The sequence below is a fragment of the Pelophylax lessonae genome (genome assembly GCF_965119305.1).
Source record: "Pelophylax lessonae genome assembly, chromosome: 12".
NCBI classification, from domain to species: domain Eukaryota; kingdom Metazoa; phylum Chordata; class Amphibia; order Anura; family Ranidae; genus Pelophylax; species Pelophylax lessonae.
The window spans coordinates 213,651,621-213,666,938 of NC_138779.1; the positions used below are offsets into that span (position 1 = coordinate 213,651,621).

The window sequence follows — 15,318 nt, forward strand, 5'->3', positions numbered from 1 at the left end:
GACTCTGTTCCTGCACACCTGGGAGTTTTAGGTGACCCCGCCCACCTTTGTGTGTTCCCAGCTCCTCCTCTCTCTGATATTCCTGATTCTCTTCCTGCACACCTGGGAGTTTTGGATGATCCCACCCACCTTTGTGTGCTCCCAGCTCCTCCTCTCCTAGATATTCCTGATTCTGTTCCTGCATGCCTATGAGTTTTGAGTCTCCCTGCCTTCTTTATTTGTTCCCAGCTCCACCCCCCCCCCATATTCCTGATTCTTTTCCTGCACACCCGGGAGTTTTGTGTGCCCCCACTTCCTTTGTGTGTTCCCAGCTCCCCCCCCCCCCTTTAATATTCCTGATTCTCTTACTGCACACCCGGGAGTTTTGTGTGCCCCCACTTCCTTTGTGTGTTCCCAGGTCTCCCCCCCTCCCCCTTAATATTCCTGATTCTCTTCCTGCACACCCGGGAGTTTTGTTTGCCCCCCACTTCCTTTGTGTGTTCCCAGCTCCCCACCTTCTTGATATTCCTGTTTTAGTTCCTGCACGCCCGGGAGTTTTGGGTGACCCCGCCCACCTTTTTGTGTTCCCAGCTCCTCCCCTCCTTGATATTCCTGTTTTAGTTCCTGCACGCTCTGGAGTTTTGGGTGACCCCGCCCACCTTTTTGTGTTCCCAGCTCCTCCCCCTCCTTGATATTCCTGATTCTGTTCCTGTCCTCCTTGGAGTTTTGGGTGTCCCCGCCCATCTTTATGTGATTGTGACACTTGCACTGCATAGTTGTTGGGAGATCTGAAGGAGATTGTACAATCAGATTGTGGAGAGGATTTGGGTGCTCGTTCTTCCAGAATTTAACATTAGAGATAAAACTACAGAATTGTTTTAGGTAGAGTTGTGTGAGAGTGGCTGGGCCATGTATATGATAAGGAGGACATCCAGATACTTACACTGTACCAGCTCTGCATCTTCTGCAAAAATAAGGAGAAAGACAGACCATTAATATCAGATCAACAAAAGATCATCAGTCATTGAGAACAAACATGGCTGACATCTTGATATTCAGAAAAACAAACCATGAACCCTTCCAGGGCTGTCATGCTGATCCTGTGGCTTCAGTATTTTTGATGCCATGAAGATTGAGGCCGGAGACAGCATTTCAGAATGTGCAGGCAACAAATATTGGCTTAACCAGAAGAGGGCGCCATTTCACTGTAAGTCTACTCTAAAGTTCTACAAACACTATTTCACAAAAGTGAGTACACCCCTCAGATTTTTGTAAATCTTTTATTCTCTCTTTTCATGTGACAACACTGAAGAAATGACACTTTGCTACAATGTAAAGTAGTGAGTGTACAGCTTGTATAACAGTGTAAATTTGCTGTCCCCTCAAAATAACTCAACACACAGCCATTAATGTCTAAACAGCTGGCAACAAAAGTGAGTACACCCCTAAGTGACAATGTCCAAATTGGGCCCAATTAGCTATTTTCCCTCCCCGGTGTCATGTGACTCGTTAGTGTTACAAGGTCTCAGGTGTGAATGGGGAGCAGGTGTGTTAAATTTGGTGTTATCGCTCTCACTCTCTCATACTGGTCACTGGAAGTTCAACATGGCACCTCATGGCAAAGAACTCTCTGAGGATCTGCAAAAAAGAATTGTTGCTCTATATAAAGATGGCCTAGGCTATAAGAAGATTGCCAAGACCCTGAAACTGAGCTGCAGCATGGTGGCCAAGACCATACAGACCATACAGCGGTTTAACAGGACAGGTTCCACTCCATGGTCGACCAAAGAAGTTGAGTGCACATGCTCAGCGTCATATCCAGAGGTTGTCTTTGGGAAATAGACAGATGAGTGCTGCTAGCATTGCTGCAGAGGTTGAAGGGGTGGGGGGGTCAGCCTGTCAGTGCTCAGACCATACACCGCACACTGCATCAAATTGGTCTGCATGGCTGTCATCCCAGAAGGAAGCCTCTTCTAAAGATGATGCACAGGAAAGCCCGCAAACAGTTTGCTGAAGAGAAGCAGACTAAGGACATGGATTACTGGAACCATATCCCGTGGTCTGATGAGACCAAGATAAACTTATTTGGTTCAGATGGTGTCAGGCGTGTTTGGTGGCAACCAGGTGAGGAGTACAAAGACAAGTGTGTCTTGCCTACAGTCAAGCATGGTGGTGGGAGTCTCATGGTCTGGGGCTGCATGAGTGCTGCCAACACTGGGGAGCTACAGTTCATTGAGGGAACCATGAATGCCAACATGTACTGTGACATACTGAAGCAGAGCATGATCCCCTCCCTTCAGAGACTGGGCCACAGGGCAGTATTCCAACATGATAACGACCCCAAACACACCTCCAAGATGACCACTGCCTTGCTAAAGAAGCTGAGGGTAAAGGTGATGGACTGGCCAAGAATGTCTCCAGACCTAAACTCTATTGAGTATCTGTGGGACATCCTCAGATGGAAGGTGGAGGAGCGCAAGGTCTCTAACATCCACCAGCTCTGTGATGTCATCATGGAGGAGGGGAAGAGGACTCCAGTGACAACCTGTGAAGCTCTGGTGAACTCGCTGCCCAAAAGGGTTAAGGCAGTGCTGGAAAATAATGGGGGCCACACAAAATATTGAAACTTTGGGCCCAATTTGGACAGTTTTACTTAGGGGTGTACTCACTTTTGTTGCCAGTGGTTTAGACATTAATGGCTGTGTGTTGAGTTATTTTGAGGGGACAGCAAATTTACACTGTTATACAAGCTGTACACTCACTACTTTACATTGTAGCAAAGTGTCATTTCTTCAGTGTTGTCACATGAAAAGATATAATTATTATTATTATTATTCAGGATTTCTATAGCGCCAGCAGTTTACGCAGCGCTTTACAATGTTAGAGGGAGACAATACAGTTACAATACAATAAAATCCAAGATGATTAAGAGGGCCCTGCTCAGAAGAGCTTACAATCTTTAAAATATTTACACAAATGTGAGGGGTGTACTTACTTTTGTGAGACACTGTAGATAATACAGATTCTGATCAGTGCTGATATATATAGAATACAGATTCTGATCAGGGCTGATATATAGATAATGCAAATTCTGATCAGCACTGATATATAGATAATACTGATTCTGATCAGCACTGATATATAGATAATGCGGATTCTGATCAGTGCTGATATATAGGTAATGCAAATTCTGATCAGCACTGATATATAGATAATGCAGATTCTGATCAGCACTGATATATAGATAATGCAGATTCTGATCAGTGCTGATATATAGATGATGCAGATTCTGATCAGTGCTGATATATTGATAATGCAGATTCTGATCAGTGCTAATATATAGATAATACAGATTCTGATCAGTGCCGATATATAGATAATGCAGATTCTGATCAGTGCTGATATATAGATAATGCAGATTCTTGATCAGTGCTGATATATAGATAATGCAGATTCTGATCAGTGCTGATATATAGATAATGCAGATTCTGATCAGTGCTGATAAATGGATAATGCAGATTCTGATCAGTGCTGATATATACATAATGCAGATTCTGATCAGTGCTGATACAGTATATTGATAATGCAGATTCTGATCAGTGCTGATATATAGATAATGCAGATTCCGATCAGTGCTGATATATAGATAATGCATATCCCGATCAGTGCTGATATATAGATAATGCAGATTCTAATCAGAGCTGATATATACATAATGGAAGATTCTGATCAGTGCTGATATATAGATAATACAGATTCTGATCAGCACTGATATATAAATAATACAGATTCCGATCAGTGCTGATATATAGATAATGAAGATTCTGATCAGTGCTGATATATAGATAATGCAGATTCTGATCTAGGAATTATCAGATACAACCCAGGCCTCTAACAGGTGATCAATATTTCTCCAAAAGCATTGAGCACAGTATGCCGCGTACTCACCTTGCTGTTCCGTATAAAGCCCCGTCCGCCGAACTGCGGGGGGAGGGGTGTCCCGGGCTGGGAGTTGGTTTGGGTGGGCAGCTGGGCATTGCTCTGGTTGATGAGCAGGGCGCCGGGAGGAGGCGAAGTTGGGGTGAGCGTTCCAGAGGCCCTCTCGTTGGAGCCCTCCGAGCCCTTCTCCACCATGTTTTCCAATTCGTTGGCAACCAGACGCCTCCGCACAGCGGGGGAGTTGCTGGGCGTGCTCCGGGGGGTGAAACTGCCAGTGCTGTAAAGGAAAGAAATATACTGATATTAATTCTCACACTGATATAATCTATCAACATCCAACAGTTTTGAAGGCCAACATTGTTCATTAATGATAATTTCGTTTTGGGTGGGTTCTAGTAGCTTGAATTCTCCGGGGAAAGTATTATTGAGGTCTCCAGATGGTTTTTGTTTTGTAAACCCAAGCAATCAATACTATGTGAAACAAACAAGTCTCACTCCTCCTGCTGCATCCCCTGCAATGTAAAAAATAAATAAAAAAATGTAGTGGTCAGAGTGGGGGAAGCTGCCCTTAGGAAGCTGGTGGGTGGAGCTGAGACCTCCTCTATTTCCTTAAAAAGGAAAGCAGAAATCTAGTATTTATACTTGTATTGTAGGTCATGGCTCTACTTTGTGGGTGTAAAAAATTACTAAATATTATAGCAAGGTCTTGAGAAAGCCATGGTGCATAAAGATTAAAAAAAGAAGGAGAAAAAAAATAAAAACAGCTTTAATAGAAATAAACATTAACAACCCAATGAGTGCCGATTCACACTAGGGCGACCTGTGAGGCGACCTGGTCGCCTCACAGGTCGCCGCAGGTCGCCTCCCATAGGGAAGCTGCGGACCCGTTCTAATAGGAGCGACACAAGTCGCTCCGACCTAGAAAAAGGGTCCGGAGCTTCTTTGGGGCGACCAGGAGGCGACCGCCATAGACTTCAATGTTATGAAGTCCATGGCGGCCGCTCCGAGGTCGCGGCGCGCTGCTCGCACCGCGATCTCGGAGGTCGCCCCTGCAAGTAGCGTCGCGGTAATGTGAACCGGCGCTAAAACAAAAAAATAAAAAAAAACAAAAAAACAAACAAATAGAGGAGTAAATGAAGTAGACTAGAAGACCCAAAATAAACCTAAACAAAAAAATAAATAAATAAATAATAAAACATTACATGAACGCTTAGGCCCCGTTCACACTGGGGCGACGCTAATTTGCCGGGCGACCTCATAGGTCGCGGTGCGCTGCTCGCCCCGCGACCTCGGAGCGGCCGACACGGACTTCATAACATTGAAGTCTATGCAGGTCGCTCCGGGTCGCCCCAAAAAAGCTCCGGACCCTTTTTCTAAGTCGGAGCGACTTCTGTCGCTCCTATTAGAACGGGTCCGCAGCTTCTCTATGGAAGGCGACCTACGGCGACCTGTCAGGCGACCAGGTCGCCTGACAGGTCGCCCCAGTGTGAACGGGGGCTCAATGATCTTAAATACACACAAAAAACAAAAAAACAAAATAAACAAACACAAAAAGAACACTAAAATTTAAATGACCCAGATGGACTTGTGTCTTTTTTCAACCTGACTAAATATGTAACTATGTAAAATACACCAAATACTGGAAATAAATAAAAAAATATATAACAAATATAACAAAAACAAAACAAACAAATAGAGGAGTAAAGGAAGTAAACTAGAAGACCCAAAATAAACCTAAACAAAAAATAAATAAATAATAAAACATTACATGAACGCTTAGGCCCCGTTCACATAGGGGCGACGCTACTTCGCACCGCGACCTCCGAGGTCGCGGTGCGAGCAGCGCGCCGCGACCTCGGAGCGGCCGCCACGGACTTCATAACATTGAAGTCTATGGCGGTCGCCTCCTGGTCGCCCCAAAAAAGCTCCGGACCCTTTTTCTAAGTCGGAGCGACTTGTGTCGCTCCTATTAGAACGGGTCCGCAGCTTCCCTATGGGAGGCGACCTACGGCGACCTGTGAGGCGACCAGGTCGCCTCACAGGTCACCTCAGTGTGAACCGGGACTTAATGATCTTAAATACACAAAAAAAAAAAACACAAAAAGAACACTAAAATTTAAATGACCCAGATGGACTTGTGTCTTTTTTAAACCTGACTAAATATGTAACTATGTAAAATACACCAAATAATGCAAATAAATAAATAAATAAAATAGAGCACTAAATAGAAAATAATTGACAAAAAATGCATCAAAAAAGGGGAAAAAATAGCCAGAATACACCATTAAAAAAAAAGGGGGAAAAAAGTCGTGTGTGTGTGTATAAAGGTCCAATTTTTGTAGTGTTAGGCAAGTGCATTATCATGCATTTCCTTTGTACGTTGGTGTTTGCTTTTTGCACGTTTTTAGTGCCCTTTTGAAATTTGGAATTTGTAGTGGACGGGGTAAAGAGCCGTTGTCCAAGGCTTGTTAATCCCTTTTGATTCTCTGCCTTTGACTCCTGTGGGCCTCCTAATGCACTAAAACACAGAAAAAATATGGATATGTCTCATTTTTAAAAACGCACTGCAGTGGTGAGATGGTAACCAACACTATTTTTTCTAGTCAGAAGTTGGACACATCCATCTTAGCGCATTGCAATCTGTGTGATAAATGCAACCAGTGTCCATTAATAAAAAAAAAAATACATGACTCAAAAATAACACCAAAAATAAAATAAATGAATTATTGATAATATAAAAAAAACCAGATAAATAAAACACAAGCCAGTCAAAATTAAAAAAATATATATAAATAAAAACTAGATGACACAAAATACACAAAAAATAAAAATAAAAACAGGACGATTGACAATGCAAAAAAAGAAGTGAATAAATAAATAAATAAAACGTACAACTCTAACTAAAAAAAATTAAATGATTCAAAATAAAATAAATAAATAAAAAAAAAGAATGACTAACAATGCATCAAAAAAAAAAAAAAAAAGATAAATAAATAAAACACATAAAACTCTAAATAAAAAACAAAAAACAAAATAACTCAAAATACATTGAAAAAAAAATACAAAATAAAAATTAAATGACTGACAATGCATCAAAAATAAATTAATACATAAATGGATAAATAAAACACCAAAAAAAAACACAAAATACTCCAAAAATTTTTTAAAAAGTACTAATAAAAACTGATTGACTGACAATGCATCAAAAAATAAAGTAATACATAAATAAATAAAATAAAACCACGTATAACTCTAAATACAAAAAAAAAAAATAGCACAAAATATACCAAAGAAAAATACGATGTATCAAAAAAAAAAAATAATACATAATTAAATAAAACACATAAAACTCGAAATAAAAAAAAAAAACAAAATAGCACAAAATATACCAAAGAAAAATACGAAATAAAAATTGAATGGCTAACAATGCATCAAAAATAAATTAATACATAAATAAATAAAACACATACAACTCTAAATTAAAAAAAAAAAAATATCCCAAAATACACCAACATTTTTTAAAAAAAAATACTAATAAAAATTAAATGACTGAAAATGCATCAAAAATAAATGAATACATAAATAAATAAATAAATAAATAAATAAAAAAAACATGTATAACGCGAAAAAAAAAAAAAAACGAAATGACTCAAAATACACAAAAAAAACTGAATGATTCGCAATGCATCAAAAATAAGGTAATAAATAAATAAATAAAACAATAAAATAAATAAAAATGCATCAAAATAATATATAATATAAAACACTCTAAATAAAGGCATAAACAATAATAAATCATTTTTCAAGCCAATAGCCCCTCCATTTAGTAAAAGTGAGTGTATCTGAAATTGGTCATCATTTTGCAAACCCAATTTTGCCAATCACTTCCTATTTTATAAATAAGCCCCCCCCCCCCCCCCCCATGTATAGCACATGGGCACCTACCTTCACATACCTAAGAGGTCCTCTGTCTAGTCAGTATAAGGACCCCCAGACTCTGCCAGGACTGGGCCCATTGTATTTGCTGCCCTGAAGGCTTCTTAATTAACCCCTCGGAATAATTAGCACATCCTCAGCGTTTGCACAGCCGGCTGTTTACTCATCGCCTTCTCAGCCGCGTTCTAAAAGGATCACAAACAGTCCTTCTTCCTCCTTGTATCACGCTGCCCTGAGTTTATGTAATCGCAGTTCCCATTGTGTAACTGACTGACAGCGTCTCACGGTGGGGGGGTCTGGTGGTCATGGCTGCGCCTCGCTCTCATTGGGGACGAAGGAGTCACTGTAAGGCCCCGTTCACATTTGAGCGTTGCTCATGCGTTGCGTTTTTTCGTGCTTTTTTTGTTTGCTAATTTTTGGAGCGGCGCCATTCATTTTGAACGGGCCTCCCTCTACTCCCAAAAACGCACCAAAAACGCACCAAAAAAAAGCTCACGTGGCAAATTTTGGCACTGAGCCAGGCACATTTGGCATCACCCATTTTGCCGTTATTTGTTGCGCGTGGCAATTGCAGCAAAGTTACAACGCGTTTGAGGTGCCATTACGAAATAAGGGCTTGCGCGTTTTGCCGCTATCCTGGAATTGCGGGCACAAATGCAGGAGTCTGCCCACGGTTCCGATACACCTTGTGTGAACGGGGGGTCAAGCGCATTGCGCTTTTTGCCACTATTCTGGAATTGCGGGAACAATTGCACGAGTCTGCCCACGATTCCGATACACCATGTGTGAACTGGGGGGGGGGGGGGTCCTAAGAAGGGTCTAATTATAAAGCAGTGAACGTGACTTTCACCAAACATTCTCCGGCAGGAAGGCCCCATTCACATTTGCCGCAATTCCAAATCGCATGACAATCACTGTGCGTTTGGGCGCCATGGCACCCCAATCGCGATGCGATTCTGCCACTTGGCAATCCCAGCAAGCCTTTTAAAAATGGCATGGAGCTTGTTGCCCAAAAAAAGGAGCAGAAGCTTTTTTAAACACGCCATTGAAGTGAAAGCGCCGCCACTACGCAACGCGCAGAATCGCACTTTGAAAAAGCGTGTAGCGGAAACCGCCCGTTCCCGCTATGCGACATGTAAACGGGACCTGAATCAATCACTGCCAATAAAAACACAGACACCTGAAAGATTTACCCGCAGTAAATGTTTGCTGATTGTCGGATCGACTGCTTTATAAATATGCCCCCAGCTGTTTAGTTTCCTTCATCAAAACTTTCAGGAAAATGCCGCCAGCAGACATTGGCACGGGATTTTTATTTCACCACACGAATTGAACATTTAAAATGTATCTAAACCGCCAAAAATAAAAACATATTACATTGCAGAGCACCACGTGGTGGCTGCATTCGTTTTCTTTTTTTTTTCCAGGATTTTTGTCCCTTGATTTTCATCGGGTGATCCTGCCAGTAATGCACTTTCTGTCTTAGGGTGACAACGCTCAATCGCTGTACTGTATGAGGACAATAGGAACAAGAGAGGACTACAGAACGTCACCCCCGTCACCTCCTGTTCTACATAACATAGAGGGGAGGTGTTCTGAGAACAATGTAACTAATAAAAATCAGTGGCATCAGAAAATACCAGAGGTTAACAGCCTGTGAGATTTCTGACAGGATCAACAGGTATTTCTTTGAATTTATTAAAAAGATTTATAAAAATATATAGGATATGATATGGTATTTTATCATATATTATATCCTTTTATATTATATCATATTATTATTATATTTTATTCTATTATATTATATTATAATTTATTATATTATATTATATTATATATCATGTTATATATTAATTTATTCTATTATATATTATATTTTAAGCTATGTTATATTATACTCTGCTCAAAAAAAATAAAGGAACACTTTTTAATCAGAATACAGCATAAAATCAATTAAACTCCTGGGATAGTAATCTGGTCAGTTAAGTAGCAGAGGGGGTTGTTAATGATATGATATTATATTTTATCATTTTATATTATTATATTATGTTATATTTTATCATATTATATTATATTATATTATATAGTATGTTATATATTATTTTATTCTATTATATATTATATTTTAGGCTATGTTATATTATATTATACACTGCTCAAAAAAAAAATAAAGGAACACTTTTTAATCAGAATACAGCATCAAGTCAATAAAACTCCTGGGATAGTAATCTGGTTAGTTAAGTAGCAGAGGGGGTTGTTAATGATATGATATTTTATTATATTATATCATATTATGTTATGTTAGTATTATATTATATTATATTATATTATCATATTATATTTTATCATTTTATAATATATTATATTATTATATTATATTATATCTTATATATTATATATTATATTACATTATATTATATATTATGTTATATATTATTTATTATATTTTAAGCTATGTTATATTGTACACTGCTCAAAAAAATTAAAGGAAATTATTTTTAATCAGAATACAGCATCAAGTCAATTAAACTCCTGGGATAGTAATCTGGTCAGTTAAGTAGCAGAGGGGGTTGTTAATGATATTTTATTTGATTATATTATATTATATTATGTTATTTTATTATATTATATCATTATATTATAATTTATCATTTAATAATATATCATTTTATATAATTATTTAATATTATATTTCATATTATATTATATTATATATTTTTTCATTCTATTATTTATTATATTTTAAGCTATTTTATATATTACACTGCTCAAAAAAAATAAAGGGAATTCTTTTTAATCAGAATACAGCATCAAGTCAATTAAACTCCTGGGATAGTAATCTGGTCAGTTAAGTAGCAGAGGGGGTTGTTAATGATATATTTTATTATATTATATTGTACTATGTTATATTATTATATTATATTATATTATATTTTATCATTTTATAATATATCATATTATATTATTATATTATATGTCATCATATATTATATTATAATATATTACATTATATTATATATTATGTTATATATTATTTTATTCTATTATATATATTATATTTTAAGCTATGTTATATTATACACTGCTCAAAAAAAAATGAAAGGAACACTTTTTAATAAGAATGCAGCATCAAGTCAATTAAAGTCGTTGGATAGTAATCTGGTCAGTTAAGTGGCGAAGGGGGTTGTTAATTAGTTTCAGCTGCTTTGGTGTTAATTAAATTTACAACAGGTGCACTAGATTGGCCACAATGAGAGGATGTCCAAAATAGGAATGGTTTTACAGGTGGAGGCCACTGACATTTTTTTCCTTACTCATCTTTTCTGTTTTTCACAAGTTTTGCATTTGGCTAGGGTCAGTGTCACTACTGGTAGCATGAGGCCATACCTGGACCCTATAGAGGTTGCACAGGCATTCCAACTCCTCCAGGATAGCACATCAATACGTGTCATTGCCAGAAGGTTTGCTGTGTCTTCCAGCACAGTCTCCAGAGCATGGAGGAGATTCCAGGAGACAGGCAGTTACTCTAGGAGAGCTGGACAGGGCCGTAGAAGGTCCTTAATTCATCAGCAGGACCGGTATCTGCTCCTTTGTGCAAGGAGGAACAGGATGAGCACTGCCAGAGCCCTACAAAATGACCTCCAGCAGGCCACTGGTGTGAATGTCTCTGACCAATCAGAAACAGACTTCATGAGGGAGGCCTGAGGGCCCGGCTTCCTCTAGTGGGCGCTGTGCTCACTGCCCGGCACTGTCCTGGAGCTCGATTGGCATTTGCCATTGAACACCAGAATTGGCAGCTCCACCACTGGCACCCTGTGCTTTTCACAGATGAGAGCAGGATCACCCTGAGCACATGTGACAGACATGAAAGGGTCTGGGGAAGCCGTGGAGAACGTTATGCTGCCTGTAACATCGATCAGCCTGACTGGTTTGGTGGTGGGTCAGTGACGGTCTGGGGAGGAATATCCATGGAGGGACGCACAGACCTCTACAGGCTAAACAATGGCACCCTGACTGCCATTAGGTATTGGTATGAAATCCTTGGACCCATTGTCAGACCCTACTCTGGTGCAGTGGGTCCTGGGTTCCTCCTGGTGTAACACAATGCCCAGCCTCATGTGACGAGAGTATACAGCCAGTTCCTGGAGGATGAAGAAATTGATACCATTGAATGGCCCCTACGCTCGCCTGACCTAAATCCAATAGAACACCTCTGGGACATTATGTTTCTGTCCATCCGATGCCCCCAGGTTGCACCTCAGTCTGTTCAGGAGCTCAGTAATGCTCTGGTCCAGATTTGGGAGGAAATATCCCAGGACACCATCCATCGTCTCATGAGGAGCATGCCCCGACGTTGTCAGGCATGTATACAAGCACGTGGTGGGCCATACAAACTACTGAGGACCATTCTGAGTTGCTGCAATGAAATTTCACCAAAAAAACATGCCAGAGCGCTTTATAAAATAGCGCACATAGCTCGCTGCCTGGAAAGGTGCGCACGCTTCTGTGGCATGTTTGCCCTCCAAAGGGCAGTCTATTCAAGTGAATGGGCTGCTGTTTGCCCGTTGTTAGAAAGCAGGACCCCGCTAAGCCTAGTGTGAATGGGGCCTATGGGAATTTTCTTATATCTGTTCAATAGGTGCAAAATAAATACCTGTTGATCCTGCCAGAGATCTTGTCAGCTGACAACTTCCTTTGCTGCACTCTCATTGGTTACATTGTTCCCAGATATCTCTGATGAATTCAGAACACCTCCACCCGGTGTTATGGGAGGTGTTTGTAGTCCAAATGAGGAACGCAGCCTAGGGTGACAACGCTACTCCTCCATAGACAGTACAGCGAGAGAGTGTTGTCACCTTAGGGCAGGAACGTGTGTGACTGGCAGGATCACCAGGTGCAAATAAAAGAGAAAAGAAAAGCCTGGAAATAGAAAACAAATGCAGCCACCACATCTAGGGGACGTACAATATGATACGTTTTGGTTTTTGGGATTGGATCCCCTTTAGGAATCTGTAAATCGGTTCCCTTTTCAGCAGCAGTTGTCAGCGTGGAGATAATATACAGCTGGAGTGCGTTAATAAGTAGCCAAGTATTGCCTTGTTGAAGCTCAATTCATCTCTCCGTTGTGTCACCATAACCTCTACAGCTGATGTATGAGAGGACTATTTGGAAGCCGCGTGCATCAGAGCGAGCCACATCCACGACAAATATTTGCATTACAGAAAAATGTGCAGTGAATGGGGCGGCTGCATTACTTTTCTTTTTTTTTAGGCGTTTTAGCTTCACCTGGTCATCCTGCCAGTAACAAACTTCCCACCATAGAGTGACAACCCTCATTTACCACACTGCATCTATGGAGAAGCAGTGTTGTCACCCATGGACAGGAATACAGAACAGAACACCTCCCTTTCTCCCCTTCTATACAGTATATACAGAGGATCAGCAGAGCTGGGGGTTACTACTGACTGCAGCAGAGCAGCTAGCATATGGCACATGTGGTGTGTGACATGGGAACGCTATAGCAGAAGTTGAGCAGGGACCGGAGAGAGAGGACTGAGTTGCAGAGGATTAGCAGAGCTGGGGGACTAGAGCGGGAGAAACTAGCAGAAGTCACACATGGCGAGCAGTGTGGGAGAAATATAGAGGAAGGTGAGTGGGGACCAGAGAGAGGAGGATCAGCAAACCAGAAGATCAGCAGAGCTGATGGTTACTACTGAGTGGGGGATCAGCAGAGCTGAGGGTTACTATTGAGTGTGGGGGGGGATTAGCAGAGCTGGGGGTTACCACTGCTGGAGGATCAGCAAAGCTGGAAGTTACTACTGAATGGGGGATCAGCAAAGCTGGGAGTTACTACTGAGTGGGGGATCAGCAGAGCTGGAAGTTACTACTTAGTGAGGGATCAGCAGAGCTGGGGGTTACTACTGCTGGAGGATCAGCAGAGCTGGGAGTTACTACTGAGTGAGGGATCGGCAGAGCTGGAAGTTACTACTTAGTGAGGGATCAGCAGAGCTGGGGGTTACCACTGCTTGAGGATCAGCAAAGCTGGGAGTTACTACTGAGTGGAGGATCAGCAAAGCTGGGAGTTACTACTGAGTGAGGGATCAGCAGAGCTGGATGTTACTACTGAGTGGGGGATCAGAAGAGCTGGAGGTTACTACTGAGTGAGGGATCAGCAGAGCTGAGAGTTACTACTGCTGGAGGATCAGCAGAGCTGAGAGTTACTACTGCTGGAGGATCAGCAGAGCTGGGAGTTACTACTGAGTGAGGGATCAGCAGAGCTGGAAAGTACTACTGCTGGAGGATTAGGGGATCCGCAAAACTGGGGGTACTACTGAGCATGGCATTTACTGAATGAGAGTACAAATAAGCTGGGGATCTGCTGTGCGAGAGTACTAATAAGCTGGGGATCTGGTGAACAGGGGTATTAATGAGCTGGGGATCTGCTTAGTGGGGGTACTAATGAGATGGGGTTCTGCTGAGTGGGGGTACTACTGAGCTGGGCCCCTTTAAAACAAGTCAAAGCAAGTGTAAATGAGCCTTAGGGGAATTCAATAACGCGTTGCGCTACAATGATTGTGATGTGTCCAATTTTCAGATTGTTTTGAGGCATCAGCATCCCATTATTTTCAATAGGCTACCTTAAAGCAACTCATTTTGACACATGACATACCATGTGCTAACGCACTGCACAAACATAGACGGGCCCTTAAGGTTTCAATGGAAACCATTGGTAGTAAGTTACAAGGCTCTCATTGAAGGTTATTGCGATTAAAATGCTGATTGAAATTGTTGAATATCTGTATGGCCAAAATTAGTATTCATGGGCCTATGGGAAACAACATCCACAGCTGCCATGTAATTGTCTGAAGATGCCAGTTGCCTTTCCCAACCTTTTCACCCTACAGCAGTGATCTCCAAACAGTGGGAGGAATAGTGCCCCATCATTGGTGTCAGTGGGAGGAATATGCCCCATCTTTGGTGTCAGTGGGAGGAATATGCCCCCTCTTTGGGTCCGTGGAAGGAATAGTGTCCCATCATTGGTGTCAGTGGGAGGAATAGTGTCCCATCATTGGTGTCAGTGGGAGGAATAGTGCCCCATCATTGGTGTCAGTGGGAGGAATAGTGTTCCATTACTGGTGTCAGTGGGAGGAATAGTGTCCCATCATTGGTGTCAGTGGGAGGAATAGTGTTCCATTATTGGTGTCAGTGGGAGGAATAGTGTTCCATTATTGGTGTCAGTGGGAGGAATGGTGCCCCATCATTGGTATCAGTGAGAAGAATAGAGATCCAATATTGGTGTCAGTGGAAGAAATAGTGCCCCATCATTGGGTCAGTGGGATGAATAGTGCCCATCATTGGTATTAGTGGGAGGAATAGTGCCCCATCATTGGGTCAGTAGAAGGAATAGTGCCCCATCTTTGGATCAGTGGAAAGAAAAGTGCCCCATCATGGGTGTCAGTGGGA

At 41.2% G+C, this 15,318-nt stretch overlaps 1 protein-coding gene across 3 annotated transcripts in view; it reads right to left on the bottom strand.

Annotated features, from left to right (window-relative positions):
- Positions 1–15,318, bottom strand: part of GRAMD1A (GRAM domain containing 1A) — a gene marked incomplete at its 5' end in the record, with an annotated part of 173,480 nt that overhangs the window by 62,060 nt on the left and 96,102 nt on the right. For all 3 annotated transcript variants that reach the window (XM_082273129.1, XM_082273131.1, XM_082273130.1), the window contains 2 exons: positions 923–943; positions 3,928–4,195. In XM_082273129.1, the coding sequence (XP_082129255.1) occupies positions 923–943; positions 3,928–4,195 (289 nt within the window). The remainder of the gene's footprint in view (positions 1–922; positions 944–3,927; positions 4,196–15,318) is intronic.